The sequence below is a fragment of the Anastrepha obliqua genome, chromosome 3 (genome assembly GCF_027943255.1).
Source record: "Anastrepha obliqua isolate idAnaObli1 chromosome 3, idAnaObli1_1.0, whole genome shotgun sequence".
Taxonomy (NCBI): Eukaryota; Metazoa; Arthropoda; class Insecta; order Diptera; family Tephritidae; genus Anastrepha; species Anastrepha obliqua.
In genome coordinates this window covers 48,987,150-49,005,964 of record NC_072894.1, presented here as the reverse complement: position 1 = coordinate 49,005,964, position 18,815 = coordinate 48,987,150, and the positions used below count along the sequence as shown (strand labels likewise).

Sequence of the window (18,815 nt, the reverse complement as noted above, 5' to 3'; positions counted from 1 at the left end):
CGAAACTATTGATTTGTAAGAGTTGGAGCGCAGCAAAGTAATGATTTTTCGAAATAAAACAAGGCATATTTTAATATTTCATTTAAAAATTGTTTTAATATTTTTTTCGTTATTTCATTTTTTTCATAATTTGTGTTAACTAGATTTTAGATTCGTTACAATTTGTTTAAGTTCATTTTAGTTTTAATGCTGGCAAGTATATTCTATTTACATTTCATATTTCTAATACATATTGGATACTTTTTTATGTAGTATAACTGAAATATAATTTAGAGCATTTTTATTTGTTTACAAATTTAAAAAACAAGAAATAAACAATAACAATTTTTATATTATAATTAGTTCACATAAATATGTATGTATGTGTTTTAGTTAAATATTTTACAATAGCTTATGGTAGTTTATTTAAAAGGCGATAAGAAGTGAAGGTTAATACACGCGTACATACGCATGTACATATTTATACATACAATAATAGGTTGGCTTAGTGAAGAGGTTACGAATGAAGTACGTACATATATGGACACATATGAGATTTAAAAAGAAAATCGGCCTTATCGTAAGCTCCATACGATTAAATCGGTGCCATAAATTTTAGTGCAAAAGCAGAATAAAGTGGCAAAATTTGTTCCCATGTTTTTTTGCAATTTATGGGAATATTGGAATTCAGGATAAGACCGAATGCTGAGAAAAATTAAAATTTACACTTAGAAGCGAAAAAGAAATTAGCCAGTATTACGCAAAAAAATAGCGCATCTTTGTTTTTATGTACAAACTTAAATTTACCCAGGTAAGGAATGTGTCCGTGTGTGTGTGATTTTTTTAATGAAAATTTGTTTTAGGTGCGATCAGAATCTTATATACAGGGGCATATATAAATATTGTATATGTACACATGCTTTTACCAATACATATATGAATGTATGTATGTATATATGCAATCTTTGTGGGTTGGTTTGCTTGTTTTGCTAAACTTAACAACTAAAATTGATTTAACGTAAATTCTAATAAAATCTAAAGTCATTATTAAGGAGTGCTGAACTTAGCTAATTTTTGAAATAAATGCAGCCGCTGCCCGGCGTATGCGCATGGACTACTACACTTTGAGAGTAGATATTTTGATGGGTACCAAAAGGACTCAGTTGAAAATGGTTACGTGCAGTTTACTTTTATGTGTTATTATAATTTTTTTAGCTATTATTATGAAGAATTTTTGCTAAGCCTAAAATTATAATTGATTTGAGTTGCTCTTGTAATTTGTATACTGTCTTGTTATCTAAGCGTTCTATATATATTTTTTAAGGATTGCATTGTTGCGTTCTAATTAAAAGAAAAATCATAAAATGTTTTTCACTAACACCTCTGCAGGAAAATTATTTCGGATTGCGATTCGAGATAAGTTTAGGGCAATTTAGGTGTTCGCTTTGCTTACCAATTTCTTGTAAAATTTAACATTTTTGGACGATTTCCTTTTGCACTCACGGGCACATATGTATGTACAAATGTGTAGTTAATTTGATTACAGTTTGTTTTATAATTTTGACTAGGGTAGGACGTTTTTTTTCGTTAAATTTGTTTTTATCTTTACTGGGTTTTAGTTTCCACTGCGTGGGGTTTTTATACACAAATATTGCCATGTGTACGTCAAGTATGCGCTTGTGTGTGTGTGCTTCCGATTCCACCAATATATGTAGACATGGGTCCGCTTCAATGGTGGTTCAAATGCCCCAGTCACACTTCACTTTGCATGCAATGTACGCTGGAGTCCTGTGAGAGCTCATCCATTGAAGACTCTGAAATGAGACAAAAATGAAAAAGGCGCTGAATTAGAAACTTAAAGAAGCTTTATTAACATTTTTTAAAAAAGGTGTATAAATTATACCAAGTGTATTTTATTTTCAATTTTGAACATAGCTTTTGGCGAAATTCAATCAACTTATTTTATTAATACAATCGTTAAAAGTCTCAGTTTCAACCAAAATTATGTATGTAAAGTATATAATTGACACCTACACCCTTTAGTGGGTGTATCGCCGAGCTTCTCCTCCTATTTGTAGTGTGCGTCATGATGTTGTTGCACAAATGAAGGAACCTACAGTTTTAAGCCGTTTCCGAACGGCTGCTGGTTTTTTATAGGGAGATTTTTTAAGGTAGAAATACACTCGAACCTGTGCACATCCGGATCGTAGTCTCGCACCAACCTATTCGGCTATGGCGGGCGCTCTACGAAAATTTCATATCTATGTAATTTATTTGCTTAGTAAAATTTTATTCAACCTTGGAAAAAATTTAATTTTCAGAAACTTGGGATCAGCAAATTTATAATTTTGGGTGAAATTATACCAGTTAGATAAATTGAAACGATCTTTCTATAAATCTATGTATAGATGGTATTTATGCGGAATAATTAGAAGTATCATTTCGTTAGGTACGTCAGATTATTAGATTACTTTAGCTATCTTAAATGTCGCATATCTGGTACAAAGATATGGCCACAAGCTATGAAATCGGTATGCTTACTGATCACGGGCCGCCTATAAAACCTGGAAAAAAAACAATGCAGACCTCAGAGATTAAAGGTTTTGCGGGATTGTGGAGAAGAACGGCTTTAAGATTTTTCTATTAAATACAATACCAACAGTAAGCCAATTAGTACAGCCTTTGTTCGCAGAATTCTGTTTTGTTTCCAAAATATTATAGAGTAACGAATTGTTGCACTCTTAATTTAGTTTTAATTGGCTTAAGCGTTTTTAAAATAGCCTAGGGGACGTCGAAGGCTATTCACGTCCATCCATGCCAAAAACGGAAATACAATGACATTCTGGCTCGATCTGGCCGACGCGTTGGTTAAATATTTGTAGGTTGAGTCCACAGGAATTAACAAAGGACGCGTGTGTTAAATTTTACGTAACAATTTTAACATACAAAAAGTTTGCCAATAAACTCATTGTTTGTAAAGCGGTTTCTAGCGGTAGATTAGTTGCGTAATTTGCCAGATCCTGCATTAGTGGACTTCTACCTGTTTCATAAGATAAAATGTGCACCAAATCTGTTAAAGCTGTGAGAGAGGAACTGCAACTGTCCTGAAGGAGCAGACAGAAGACGATTTTCAGCACTGCTTGAAATAGTGGAAGATAAGAATGAATCATTGTGGAGAGAAGCGATACTAAGTAAATAAAATAAAAATTAAAAGTTTTACAGCGCCAGTGTCATTATTTAATAGCCGCACCTTTAAATAAAGCAGAAGTCTATCTTTAACTTTAAGTCCATAACACTCAATTCTTGTGTAGGATCGAAAAAAAAATACATATTAGTTATGGCGGGGCGGCTCAGCACTACATATAAGAACAGCTAATTAGTACACCCTACGGCAAGAAAACATATGGAATACGATTCCTCTCATCTTGTCCATAATTGACTGCTCCTGGGCAACTGCTTCCTTCACACAGTCCAACAGTTAACAGTACTGTTTCGAATTTAAAATTGGACTGCAGACGAGCCGCTTCTATTAGATGATTCTCTACCAATCCCTCTCCATACACAGCAAAACCTCCCTGACAGTCAAGGCTGGCTTGCTCTCCGCTTACGCCATTCAACGACGACTATTTTCGGTTCGCTTGTCGTAAGCGATTCTCTTCTTATTTCCAATCATCATTCGTTACATAAGTAAGTAACAATTCGCAAACGGAAATGTGGTTAATGAGGCTTTTTGCACCCATATATCGAGATTTCTTTTTTTCCAGGACCATTGAGTGGTTTCAAACGGTTTTTGTTTTTCATACGAAATCGAAGAAATTCTCACGTGAGAGGCGGATTTGACGATTTCCATTAGTTTGGTGGGAAGTTTTTGACATCGAGATTTCTAGAGCAGCATCGCCCAAATATAAGCATGATTTCGTGTTATAGTATTAAGACCATAAGGAAACATATAGCTTGGCAGGTTTTCTTTGTTTTGGAGTCATGCGATCAGAAAAATTTACTTGAGGTAGCCTTATTTTGCTAAAGTCTTAGTACGATTAACTTGACACTGTCCTCATGATAGACGGGTTTGCTCGTCTGCGTTCTTGGTATTCATTTTATCCTTAGACAATCTAATCTAAGTTTACATATAATTGAGTACAAGTAACTTGACAAAATTAACAAATTCATTCAAATTCTCTATAGTAACTCACCATGCGTTGGATATAATCCCTTTGAGTTGCCATTCAAGTGCATGGGATTCTGGGCGTTATTCTGAAATGAATACGTTAACTGCAGGTTAATATGGCGGGCAAATGAGCTTCCTTCGGGTTCACGCACTGCAGGTGAGTAATAGAAAATATTTGAAATTTTTTAGTTTTAATGTATACAATGAAAGTTATTTATGAAATAAGCAATTTCAAGATTATAGTCAAATGAGTTGTTACGTGCACTAAAGTACTAGTAAAGTACAAATAATGAATTGGGGCAAAGCTACATGTAAAAATGTGTACAAAATCCTAAAATATCTATATACTTCTTGATGATTATTTCACTAAAGGTGGAAGTCCAGTTACTTTGTCAATTTGGGTTGCGCTTCTTAATATTTGCTTATAAATGAGAATATGCAATCTCCTTCTACCTTCGAATAACAGTTGGTTTTCATGAAAAGTTTTCTTTATGGTAGAAATACACTTAGAGGTATCGGATTGTGAACCGAGAGGCATTGCGTAACGGAAACAGCTTTTTGATGCCAGTTTGATGTTAAATGCCTGAAGTACATTTTCGAACTCCCCGTCATTCGATCCAAAGGTGGGTGTCACATTATTAGCATAATTTCGGCAAAAGTTTGTGTACAAACCCTTCTACCGATATTGCAAAGCTTCTACGCGTATTTTATTGAAAGGAGAGTTCCCCTGGATTGTTCGCAGTCGAAGTTATACACATACGAGCATATTTCGAGATATTGGCAAATCTTCTAAAAGGAGGCATTATCTCATGTACCTTGGCAAAAAATTGTATTACGTGTAGTAAAGGATATACCCCATTTTGCATGGCATAATGGCGGTCATCGTAGCCGAATGGTTGGTGCGTGAGTACGATTCGGAAATTCGAAAGTTTGAATATCCGTGCATCAAATACGAAATCATAGAAAGTTTTTCTAATAGAGAGTCATGAAAAAGCTCATCATAAAAAATATCTGCCGTTCGGAGTGGGCTTAAAACTGTAGATTCCTCACAAAAGCTGGATGAGCTCGGCCAAACATCCAAAAAAGGCTATAAGTGCCAGTTATATATATAAGTATACTTATAGTAGTATAGTAGTTTTTCTAATAGAGAGTCATGAAAAAGCTCATCATAAAAAATATCTGCCGTTCGGAGTGGGCTTAAAACTGTAGATTCCTCACAAAAGCTGGATGAGCTCGGCCAAACATCCAAAAAAGGCTATAAGTGCCAGTTATATATATAAGCATACTTAGTATACTTACTAATAAGTATACTTATATATACATATATGATCGTTAGTTACCCATAGCCATCAAAGCTACAGCCATGCTAAACCTTGTCCGCTAATGTTTTTATAAAAATATAGTTTTTACTATGATACAACAATTTTTGATTTTAATGAAGTTTTTTTTCTTTTTAACCGCCATGTTAGCTATCTGATGGAAATCAAATCTTGCTTTTTTCGTGCTCCCAATTTATTAAAACAAAGAACATATTTTTTATAATGGGAATAAAAACAAAGCAAAGCCAAGCATATGAGTTAAACATTTTTTAAAATAATTTTCTTCATAAGAAAATAAAAAAACAACTAAGGAATACTAAATTCAGTCTGGAATAACGCTTACATATGCGCGCCCACATTTTAGTAAACTTTGATTTGGATTGCCAGGAATCAAACAGACTCATAGACAATGACAGATATTGTGATTTTTTTTTTTTGCTGTATTTTTGTTTTGCGGGACAACTAGCAAGTACCGCGATACCCACGTGTCCCGGGATCCTTGTTAACATCAGGATATTATGTTTATAGTTCAGCCTGGATTTACTCAATTACCCTTGAAGTGGTTGGAGGGTTAAGCCCTTTGCTGTGGCTGCAGACACATAAAAATCTATCTCTCCACCTGTTTGAACATCACACACCTCCGCTTGAAAAAACAGAAGCGTACATTCTAAGAGCAAAGCGTAGTTTTGGCCCGCTGGATTCCACGTAGACACCAGAGCTAGAACTGTGGTCGGTCCTAAAGCTATCCGTGAACGTGCGAAACAGCGTTTGCTGGGCTAATTTTGGAATTTAGCCTTAACATATTATATAAAAGTGAGTGTGGTTTTTTCTTGATCTCATTAATATTATGTCGGATCTATATGAGGTGGGGAGCAATACGAGTACTACGCTTGATCAACTTTTATTAAGTCGATGTTTAGAAACACCCATCTACTCTACAGTAGACTTGGCACAGGCCATTTTCGAAACTTGCATCGCATTTCTTTTCTAGGCTACGTCATTTGTACCACAATTGTGTAATTTTGAATCACTTCTAACAAAGGCATCACGTTTTTTGCTTTTGTGAAAGTTACTGTTGTATGGGAGGTGGATGAAGTTATTGACCGATTTCACACATTTTCAATACCAACCTACTTTGGGCAAATAGTAATATGTGCACTAAGTCTCATTGAAATTTTTCGTCGAGCTATCGTGCGCATGGACAGACATGGCTAAATCGACTCCTCTCTTTATTCTGCGCACATATCATAGATAAAATATATATATGTATATCTTGACTACTTCGTGCTGCTACATCAGTTAGGGATCAGTTCGTCCCCTTAGTATTAAAATAGCCTATAAATTTTTTGAAGTTTTAAGAAAACGAATTTCAAACTTTTTGACGAAAATAGCTCTCACTCAAATCTCGTTATGTCTGTAAATATTTATTTTTTTTATGACTGACGTTTTGACCCACTTTGTGGAACTAGAATTTGACAAAATTTTGACCACACATAAAATCGACGATGGAAAATCCAAAAATTCAATGAAAAAATAATAGCCTATGAGCACATAGGCTATTGTTATACTAAGGGGACGAGTTATGAGATTCAAAGTGACCCAAAGTAATCATCCAATCGTATTTTTGAAAAGAGATCATTTGGAGTGACAGAAGTTTTTATTTCGACCTTTATTTATTTACTGCTTGTCTGTTTGTACACCGTAGCTATCTAATTCACAAGTGTAAATCTTTCGATAGGGTGATTAATTTTGCGCCAACTTGTGTATAGATATTTACATGTTCAGTTAAAATATATCTGAAATAATAAGTGAAAGCTTCAATTTCAGTATTGGCAACTTCACAGAGACGGTTTCTTTAAAAAACTTTGAAGTGGAATTATATACCTTCTAAAAATTATTTAAAAATTATATCATCGTGGTTGTCACTATAAAAAACCTTTGTAAATCAAAACTACAAACTTTTTGATCAAAATTTTTAGAAAATTTTCAAATATGCGATTTTGTAGCTCGTTAAATTTCAGTATATTAACTTCTTCCGTTGGAAAGGCGTGCAATCGTTGACTTGTTATCTGCTCTTGACTGATAATGACGTGCAATGTACGCTTGCTGAATTAAGCTACGGCGACACGCTCATGCATTTGCTGTCCAGCAGCTTGTAAGTGTTCGTGTCGGGTGAGACACGTACTTGTTTCGTGCCAAACATACTTGTTGTCGGCTTTTGCATGATGAAAATCAAAAATTTTAGATTTTTTCGCGGGCAAGCGTCATGCACCCGACACGCACACATATAAGCTGCTGGACAGCAAATACATGAGCGTGTCGCCATAGCTTTAACTGTGAAAAAGCAAAGCAAATTCCAAATTCTAAGAAATATTCATATTAAAAATTTCAGCTGAAGTTTGCAGAAGAAATTCTACAAATTGTTAATATTCCTGAATACCCAAAGCTCCGAAGGAATTCCTCCGATAGCACATCATTGCATCATTGCAGATATTTTCCAAAAAAAATTCCTCCTACACAAAGTAAATAAAAGCTTCAACGAAGATGTCAGGTATGCGCGAAAGCAATAAACGTAGTGAAATTGTATGGGAATGAAAGAAATGCATTGAACATTCCTGATTGTTCTTAAATATACTCGTATCTGTACACTGTACAAAATTATTAATAAAATTCTTTAAAATATTATTAATTTTATTTATATTCATTTAAATATCGTGACTATATGCATTTGTTAAATACACTCTGCTAAAAGCTTCAATAGAAATTATTCCAAGCAAGAACGCTTTAACCCACATTGCAGAAGGATACTTTTGAGTACTTTCTCTGTAAATGTCAGGGTTTGGCAGCCAGACTATTAAAGTCACTGGGTGCTCCTTTCTTCGACAGTCTGGGGCAGTGCGCCTAAATCTCATCAATCTTCTCCATTACAATAACAGCTCTGGCGGGCTGTAGACATCTGTCTGTTGGAGGTCTAGTAATGGTATCAAAACAGGGGCTTAGTGCTACTAGAGGAGTGCCAGACTGGCACTTTCACCATTTCACCTACAAACTTACCCACCTAAGAGCTCGTTATAAATTGGTTTACGTGATACAGGTACCGTCTTTTGAAATTAATTTACAGCGCAAGAGGTTAAAGATAGGTTTGATGTGCCTAAGGAATGGCTGGATTTTTGCTTTTTTTATGGATTATTGTTTTTAGCTGCCGAAATGATTTTCATTTGAAAGAAAATATGCAGACACTTAGCAGAATAAATTACCAAAAATTACAGCGAAAATTTACATTTTATTTCATAAGATTAATTGATCTGTAAAACTGTATACTGAAATTTCGATTAGAAAATTCTTCAATTTTATGACAATTTTTTTAATTATGTAGGTATTTAAACTATGCTTTATATCGTTTATTTTATTGAATGAGCTACTTTTTATAAAAATATAACGAAAAATATTTAGCATGAGAGTCGTTGTGGATATTTTAGAAAGAAAGTCTGCATTCAGGGCAGGCTTTTTCTGCTCAGTGTAAGTAGTATTTTTTTTTTCAAAATTCACTAATATTTAGAAAATTTCATGAAATTATTTGGTTGAAATTTTAGTTGAATTTCTCGTTGTAGCGTCAGATTTAAAATGCTTCATACGGTTCTAGCTACGTATTATATGCTACAATATGCTGTAAGTATAAAAGTTTTTGTAGTCATATTGGGTCTTGATTTCTCACGTAAGTTTTTGGTTTTTTCCATTGGCAGTCACTCCAACCTGAGTTGTATGTAGTAGCATAGTGAGAATAGAAATAAGAAAATTTGTGTTACTCTTACTCTTACTAGTACTGTTCTTTCCCCGTAGTGCCTTAACAAGATTACATAATTTGCGATGATAGGTGGGTCATTGTCATCACAGGCTTCTACTTACGTTAGCATAAAATTAACTTAACTGCTCCAACTAACCTAGTCGCAGCATGAGAAAATGCGGCAAAGTTAGACTTTTATATTATCCAATGTATTCGATAATCAATACGCCTGGCGCCACACTGTTTTAAGCGGAAACTTTAAAGCGAATAAGAAATACCAGTCTTCACCAAATGTAAGGTGAATGCAGATAATGTTAGCAAATGCCCAGCAGGGAAAGATTTAAGTGCTAAACAATCATGATATTTGAATTACAATTGTACTTATTTCAGGCCAATTAATAGGTTCGTTCTTGCATTCAAATTTCGTTGAATTTCATAGCATTCGATATAAGAATGGCAAATATCGGAATAGTTTAAGAGCAAAAAGTATGTAATTCAAAAACTCAAAACGAGTGGAAAATATAATACAAATCGATGCAAGTTCATTTTTAGTACCTACAGTTTCAACATTAAAATATTTTTTCAGTAAGATTTAGTTTGTTTTGTTATGTGAAACCTTCTTCAATTTAAAACGAATACTCAAGTTTTACAAAACGTTTTGCGAAAATTAAAAACAAAAAACTAGATTTTAAAAACTAAATTCTTAAAACCCCGCTAATATAAGCCCAAAACAAGTTACTAAAAGTTGTATAAAAAATATTTTCAGTTTTTTTATTTTTTTACATTTCGAACCACTGAAATTTAAAAAGTGGAACATATCAATGTAGAATACCGGGTAACTACAGATTTTTCGGAGATTAAACAAATAAAAAATATGATGAAATGATAAATAAAGAATTGGCGCCTACACTTCTGTTAGGTGAGTGCCCGAGCTCCTCCTCCTATTTGTGACGTGCGTCTTGATGTTGTTCCACAAATGGAGTGACCTATTTGGCAAATGGTTTTTTCCGAGGAGCTTTTCCACGGCAGAAATACAATCGGATATTGAGCATGGTCTGCCGAGAGGCGACCGCTAATAGAAAAACTTTTTCTAATATATTATTTGATGTTCACGAGGATTCGAAACTACGTAGTTATGCACCAACCCATCCGGCTGCGTCGGCCACACGGCAAGATATGGTTTACTAAAAGTCATAGGTTAAAAAATTATAGACAGAGTTTAATTAAAAAATCTTATTGGCTGGCATTTATTTTGCACATAGTCAAAATTACTATTCGACTAGAAAGTGTCGATTTTTAATTCTCAAATATAACCATTGGCTTACAGCTGGTGCTGCTTGACGAGTTCAACAAAGCTATTATTTTCGCTCATCGTAAATGACGGGGCCATGGGGCATCAGCATTGAAAGTATTCAACGGCATATCTGCTGATGGTGGCAGGAAAAAAGAAGAAGGTCACTGTGCTAGAAGATCAAGCGAATAAGGATTCAGCTTTATTTGTTATCACAAGAAGTGGCTTTGACATGGTTGTAAAGAGCGAAGTATAATGGGTTAAATGCCGAAAAATTAAAGATTTAAATTTTTAAATCTCCATAATCACGGCATCACAGTTGGGCTTTTAAATATATGTACATACATATATAACATACATATATAATTGGCGCTTGCACCCTTTTTGGGTGTTCGGGCGACCTCCTTCTTCTATTTGTGGCGTGTGTTTTAAGCCGACTCTGAACGGCAAATGGTTTTTTATTACAAACTTTTTCATGGCAGAAATACACTCAGAAATTGCCATTGCCTGCCGAGGGGCGACCGCTATTAGAAAAAACGTTTTCTTCATTTTGGTGTTTCACGGAGATTCGAACCTACGTTCTCTCTGTGAATTCCGAATGGTAGTCACGCACCAACCCATTCGGCTACTTTGCCCGATGCTTTAGTATATATTTTTACAAATTTCAATCAAATTTTACATTCCATTACTGATTTATGACTCTGCGAAACAAAAACTTCACTAATACGGGAGGTCTCAATACGTGTGTGACGTTTTATTTTTCTACACAATCTGCTCTTGGCTCTGTGTATTTCATCGAAAGGATTCATTTATTTCGCCGATGAGCTCTTCACTCCATTCAAATTTGCTTTCATCGAGCCATTTCTTTATATTTGGTAACAAGAAATACTATCATGGACTTAATTTGGAGAATATGCTAGACAAATTCGTACCCAATTTACGCATTTTTGAAATTGCGACAACTTCATTGCACGCGCACGCGTTTCCCTTAAGTAGGATAACTTTTTTCTCAACGTCGAATGGATACAACAGCTTTATATAAGAGTGCTGGTGATAATTTAATTTTTCAAGCTACAATATTCGGGGACCACAGAGATCTATTGAGATGCCCAGAGACTATATTTAGTACTTTTAAAAAATATTGAAACGAGATCAAACTGGTCAATGTTCGGAATTTGCTACAGGGCGTTAGTGTGAAGTCAGTGAATTTTCCCGGATATAATCGAAAAAAGACTAATAAAATAATCTGCAGTACTTACAAAATATACCCAGTCCAGTACATGCCTACAAACATACGTACATACATACGCAATGCATTTATACGCATTAAACCGTCTGTTAGCCATTCTATGCTAAGTGCTTTGCTTAAGCGCATGCGCACAACTCTTCTAAGCACACTAACTACACCATAGTGCTTTGCAACAACTACAACTACAACAACTACTTACTTTTATTCTTACCAGCATGAATATGTTTTTTCTGTCGCGCTCTCGAATTTTGAAACCAAACTTGCGTTACACGCTTACTAAGACCGGTCACCGATGCGATGCGCTCCAAATCCTGCCCATCCGGATTACTGTCAATCTGAAAGTTGGCCTGCAGCACCTGCAATTGTTCCTCGGTGAAGGTGGTACGCACACGTTTCGTTTTACTCTTGTGATAACCATCACCATCACAGCCGTCTAATAGGTGTGTTGCATTTGTATTGGTGTCGTGGCATTCATACAGATATAGAATGTAGCGCCAGCAGAATATAATCAAGGCAATCAATGGGGCAGTTATCAGCAGCAGTAGTGTCATCATCAGCGTTGCTCTTGATGAAAATTTCGTTGATGAGTAAAGCTAATTTGGAACAAAAAAAATGTTTTCCCGCTGACATCCTACATGATGTATATTTTCAGTATTCATAGAGGTCGGTTCATTTGGTATCGCTAGGGACCAAAAGGTCTATGCGTGGCTTATTGCCAACGAGGCTAACCTAACCTAACCTATGTACTACTGTATGTATACGTTTTATGTTCCGGCATTGTGTGGTATCGTTCAAAATGACGAAGTTCGAAGTGCGAAGTAATATTCGTATATTCTCTAGCCATCGGGCGTAGGATAAAATATAAAATGTATAAAAAGCCTGCTGGTTCCTCTGGCAGAGACCCTGAAACACTGAATCGAAGAATGGAAATTCGTTCTGACTCTACCGTCGTCTCACATCGTAAGTTTACATTCTAAAGAAGATAAGACTTCTTTGCTAATGGCTCCTAAGGCCTTTGAATGAAAACGTGACTCCTTTACTATACCTATGCGTACCTTCTCGCTCAGAACGACAGACGTCGCTACGAACTAATTTGAGCGGCTAAATGCCGACACACGTCCCCAAAGCGTTAAAATTACATGCGTTCATAAACACCCTACGTTATAGACTACCTCGAAACTATTGATTTGTAAGAGTTGGAGCGCAGCAAAGTAATGATTTTTCGAAATAAAACAAGGCATATTTTAATATTTCATTTAAAAATTGTTTTAATATTTTTTTCGTTATTTCATTTTTTTCATAATTTGTGTTAACTAGATTTTAGATTCGTTACAATTTGTTTAAGTTCATTTTAGTTTTAATGCTGGCAAGTATATTCTATTTACATTTCATATTTCTAATACATATTGGATACTTTTTTATGTAGTATAACTGAAATATAATTTAGAGCATTTTTATTTGTTTACAAATTTAAAAAACAAGAAATAAACAATAACAATTTTTATATTATAATTAGTTCACATAAATATGTATGTATGTGTTTTAGTTAAATATTTTACAATAGCTTATGGTAGTTTATTTAAAAGGCGATAAGAAGTGAAGGTTAATACACGCGTACATACGCATGTACATATTTATACATACAATAATAGGTTGGCTTAGTGAAGAGGTTACGAATGAAGTACGTACATATATGGACACATATGAGATTTAAAAAGAAAATCGGCCTTATCGTAAGCTCCATACGATTAAATCGGTGCCATAAATTTTAGTGCAAAAGCAGAATAAAGTGGCAAAATTTGTTCCCATGTTTTTTTGCAATTTATGGGAATATTGGAATTCAGGATAAGACCGAATGCTGAGAAAAATTAAAATTTACACTTAGAAGCGAAAAAGAAATTAGCCAGTATTACGCAAAAAAATAGCGCATCTTTGTTTTTATGTACAAACTTAAATTTACCCAGGTAAGGAATGTGTCCGTGTGTGTGTGATTTTTTTAATGAAAATTTGTTTTAGGTGCGATCAGAATCTTATATACAGGGGCATATATAAATATTGTATATGTACACATGCTTTTACCAATACATATATGAATGTATGTATGTATATATGCAATCTTTGTGGGTTGGTTTGCTTGTTTTGCTAAACTTAACAACTAAAATTGATTTAACGTAAATTCTAATAAAATCTAAAGTCATTATTAAGGAGTGCTGAACTTAGCTAATTTTTGAAATAAATGCAGCCGCTGCCCGGCGTATGCGCATGGACTACTACACTTTGAGAGTAGATATTTTGATGGGTACCAAAAGGACTCAGTTGAAAATGGTTACGTGCAGTTTACTTTTATGTGTTATTATAATTTTTTTAGCTATTATTATGAAGAATTTTTGCTAAGCCTAAAATTATAATTGATTTGAGTTGCTCTTGTAATTTGTATACTGTCTTGTTATCTAAGCGTTCTATATATATTTTTTAAGGATTGCATTGTTGCGTTCTAATTAAAAGAAAAATCATAAAATGTTTTTCACTAACACCTCTGCAGGAAAATTATTTCGGATTGCGATTCGAGATAAGTTTAGGGCAATTTAGGTGTTCGCTTTGCTTACCAATTTCTTGTAAAATTTAACATTTTTGGACGATTTCCTTTTGCACTCACGGGCACATATGTATGTACAAATGTGTAGTTAATTTGATTACAGTTTGTTTTATAATTTTGACTAGGGTAGGACGTTTTTTTTCGTTAAATTTGTTTTTATCTTTACTGGGTTTTAGTTTCCACTGCGTGGGGTTTTTATACACAAATATTGCCATGTGTACGTCAAGTATGCGCTTGTGTGTGTGTGCTTCCGATTCCACCAATATATGTAGACATGGGTCCGCTTCAATGGTGGTTCAAATGCCCCAGTCACACTTCACTTTGCATGCAATGTACGCTGGAGTCCTGTGAGAGCTCATCCATTGAAGACTCTGAAATGAGACAAAAATGAAAAAGGCGCTGAATTAGAAACTTAAAGAAGCTTTATTAACATTTTTTAAAAAAGGTGTATAAATTATACCAAGTGTATTTTATTTTCAATTTTGAACATAGCTTTTGGCGAAATTCAATCAACTTATTTTATTAATACAATCGTTAAAAGTCTCAGTTTCAACCAAAATTATGTATGTAAAGTATATAATTGACACCTACACCCTTTAGTGGGTGTATCGCCGAGCTTCTCCTCCTATTTGTAGTGTGCGTCATGATGTTGTTGCACAAATGAAGGAACCTACAGTTTTAAGCCGTTTCCGAACGGCTGCTGGTTTTTTATAGGGAGATTTTTTAAGGTAGAAATACACTCGAACCTGTGCACATCCGGATCGTAGTCTCGCACCAACCTATTCGGCTATGGCGGGCGCTCTACGAAAATTTCATATCTATGTAATTTATTTGCTTAGTAAAATTTTATTCAACCTTGGAAAAAATTTAATTTTCAGAAACTTGGGATCAGCAAATTTATAATTTTGGGTGAAATTATACCAGTTAGATAAATTGAAACGATCTTTCTATAAATCTATGTATAGATGGTATTTATGCGGAATAATTAGAAGTATCATTTCGTTAGGTACGTCAGATTATTAGATTACTTTAGCTATCTTAAATGTCGCATATCTGGTACAAAGATATGGCCACAAGCTATGAAATCGGTATGCTTACTGATCACGGGCCGCCTATAAAACCTGGAAAAAAAACAATGCAGACCTCAGAGATTAAAGGTTTTGCGGGATTGTGGAGAAGAACGGCTTTAAGATTTTTCTATTAAATACAATACCAACAGTAAGCCAATTAGTACAGCCTTTGTTCGCAGAATTCTGTTTTGTTTCCAAAATATTATAGAGTAACGAATTGTTGCACTCTTAATTTAGTTTTAATTGGCTTAAGCGTTTTTAAAATAGCCTAGGGGACGTCGAAGGCTATTCACGTCCATCCATGCCAAAAACGGAAATACAATGACATTCTGGCTCGATCTGGCCGACGCGTTGGTTAAATATTTGTAGGTTGAGTCCACAGGAATTAACAAAGGACGCGTGTGTTAAATTTTACGTAACAATTTTAACATACAAAAAGTTTGCCAATAAACTCATTGTTTGTAAAGCGGTTTCTAGCGGTAGATTAGTTGCGTAATTTGCCAGATCCTGCATTAGTGGACTTCTACCTGTTTCATAAGATAAAATGTGCACCAAATCTGTTAAAGCTGTGAGAGAGGAACTGCAACTGTCCTGAAGGAGCAGACAGAAGACGATTTTCAGCACTGCTTGAAATAGTGGAAGATAAGAATGAATCATTGTGGAGAGAAGCGATACTAAGTAAATAAAATAAAAATTAAAAGTTTTACAGCGCCAGTGTCATTATTTAATAGCCGCACCTTTAAATAAAGCAGAAGTCTATCTTTAACTTTAAGTCCATAACACTCAATTCTTGTGTAGGATCGAAAAAAAAATACATATTAGTTATGGCGGGGCGGCTCAGCACTACATATAAGAACAGCTAATTAGTACACCCTACGGCAAGAAAACATATGGAATACGATTCCTCTCATCTTGTCCATAATTGACTGCTCCTGGGCAACTGCTTCCTTCACACAGTCCAACAGTTAACAGTACTGTTTCGAATTTAAAATTGGACTGCAGACGAGCCGCTTCTATTAGATGATTCTCTACCAATCCCTCTCCATACACAGCAAAACCTCCCTGACAGTCAAGGCTGGCTTGCTCTCCGCTTACGCCATTCAACGACGACTATTTTCGGTTCGCTTGTCGTAAGCGATTCTCTTCTTATTTCCAATCATCATTCGTTACATAAGTAAGTAACAATTCGCAAACGGAAATGTGGTTAATGAGGCTTTTTGCACCCATATATCGAGATTTCTTTTTTTCCAGGACCATTGAGTGGTTTCAAACGGTTTTTGTTTTTCATACGAAATCGAAGAAATTCTCACGTGAGAGGCGGATTTGACGATTTCCATTAGTTTGGTGGGAAGTTTTTGACATCGAGATTTCTAGAGCAGCATCGCCCAAATATAAGCATGATTTCGTGTTATAGTATTAAGACCATAAGGAAACATATAGCTTGGCAGGTTTTCTTTGTTTTGGAGTCATGCGATCAGAAAAATTTACTTGAGGTAGCCTTATTTTGCTAAAGTCTTAGTACGATTAACTTGACACTGTCCTCATGATAGACGGGTTTGCTCGTCTGCGTTCTTGGTATTCATTTTATCCTTAGACAATCTAATCTAAGTTTACATATAATTGAGTACAAGTAACTTGACAAAATTAACAAATTCATTCAAATTCTCTATAGTAACTCACCATGCGTTGGATATAATCCCTTTGAGTTGCCATTCAAGTGCATGGGATTCTGGGCGTTATTCTGAAATGAATACGTTAACTGCAGGTTAATATGGCGGGCAAATGAGCTTCCTTCGGGTTCACGCACTGCAGGTGAGTAATAGAAAATATTTGAAATTTTTTAGTTTTAATGTATACAATGAAAGTTATTTATGAAATAAGCAATTTCAAGATTATAGTCAAATGAGTTGTTACGTGCACTAAAGTACTAGTAAAGTACAAATAATGAATTGGGGCAAAGCTACATGTAAAAATGTGTACAAAATCCTAAAATATCTATATACTTCTTGATGATTATTTCACTAAAGGTGGAAGTCCAGTTACTTTGTCAATTTGGGTTGCGCTTCTTAATATTTGCTTATAAATGAGAATATGCAATCTCCTTCTACCTTCGAATAACAGTTGGTTTTCATGAAAAGTTTTCTTTATGGTAGAAATACACTTAGAGGTATCGGATTGTGAACCGAGAGGCATTGCGTAACGGAAACAGCTTTTTGATGCCAGTTTGATGTTAAATGCCTGAAGTACATTTTCGAACTCCCCGTCATTCGATCCAAAGGTGGGTGTCACATTATTAGCATAATTTCGGCAAAAGTTTGTGTACAAACCCTTCTACCGATATTGCAAAGCTTCTACGCGTATTTTATTGAAAGGAGAGTTCCCCTGGATTGTTCGCAGTCGAAGTTATACACATACGAGCATATTTCGAGATATTGGCAAATCTTCTAAAAGGAGGCATTATCTCATGTACCTTGGCAAAAAATTGTATTACGTGTAGTAAAGGATATACCCCATTTTGCATGGCATAATGGCGGTCATCGTAGCCGAATGGTTGGTGCGTGAGTACGATTCGGAAATTCGAAAGTTTGAATATCCGTGCATCAAATACGAAATCATAGAAAGTTTTTCTAATAGAGAGTCATGAAAAAGCTCATCATAAAAAATATCTGCCGTTCGGAGTGGGCTTAAAACTGTAGATTCCTCACAAAAGCTGGATGAGCTCGGCCAAACATCCAAAAAAGGCTATAAGTGCCAGTTATATATATAAGTATACTTATAGTAGTATAGTAGTTTTTCTAATAGAGAGTCATGAAAAAGCTCATCATAAAAAATATCTGCCGTTCGGAGTGGGCTTAAAACTGTAGATTCCTCACAAAAGCTGGATGAGCTCGGCCAAACATCCAAAAAAGGCTATAAGTGCCAGTTATATATATAAGCATACTTAGTATACTTACTAATAAGTATACTTATATATACATATATGATCGTTAGTTACCCATAGCCATCAAAGCTACAGCCATGCTAAACCTTGTCCGCTAATGTTTTTATAAAAATATAGTTTTTACTATGATACAACAATTTTTGATTTTAATGAAGTTTTTTTTCTTTTTAACCGCCATGTTAGCTATCTGATGGAAATCAAATCTTGCTTTTTTCGTGCTCCCAATTTATTAAAACAAAGAACATATTTTTTATAATGGGAATAAAAACAAAGCAAAGCCAAGCATATGAGTTAAACATTTTTTAAAATAATTTTCTTCATAAGAAAATAAAAAAACAACTAAGGAATACTAAATTCAGTCTGGAATAACGCTTACATATGCGCGCCCACATTTTAGTAAACTTTGATTTGGATTGCC

General features: G+C 34.8%; 1 protein-coding gene across 1 annotated transcript; it reads right to left on the bottom strand.

The window, feature by feature from the left end:
* Positions 1–1,731: 1,731 nt before the first annotated feature.
* On the bottom strand, positions 1,732–12,341 carry LOC129241950 (LIM/homeobox protein Awh-like). The gene is made up of 3 exons (XM_054878501.1): positions 11,990–12,341; positions 4,173–4,298; positions 1,732–1,793 (listed from the first exon to the last, which is right to left on the bottom strand). Exons 1-3 carry the CDS (start codon positions 12,339–12,341, stop codon positions 1,732–1,734), a joined length of 540 nt encoding a protein of 179 aa, XP_054734476.1.
* Positions 12,342–18,815: the final 6,474 nt, after the last annotated feature.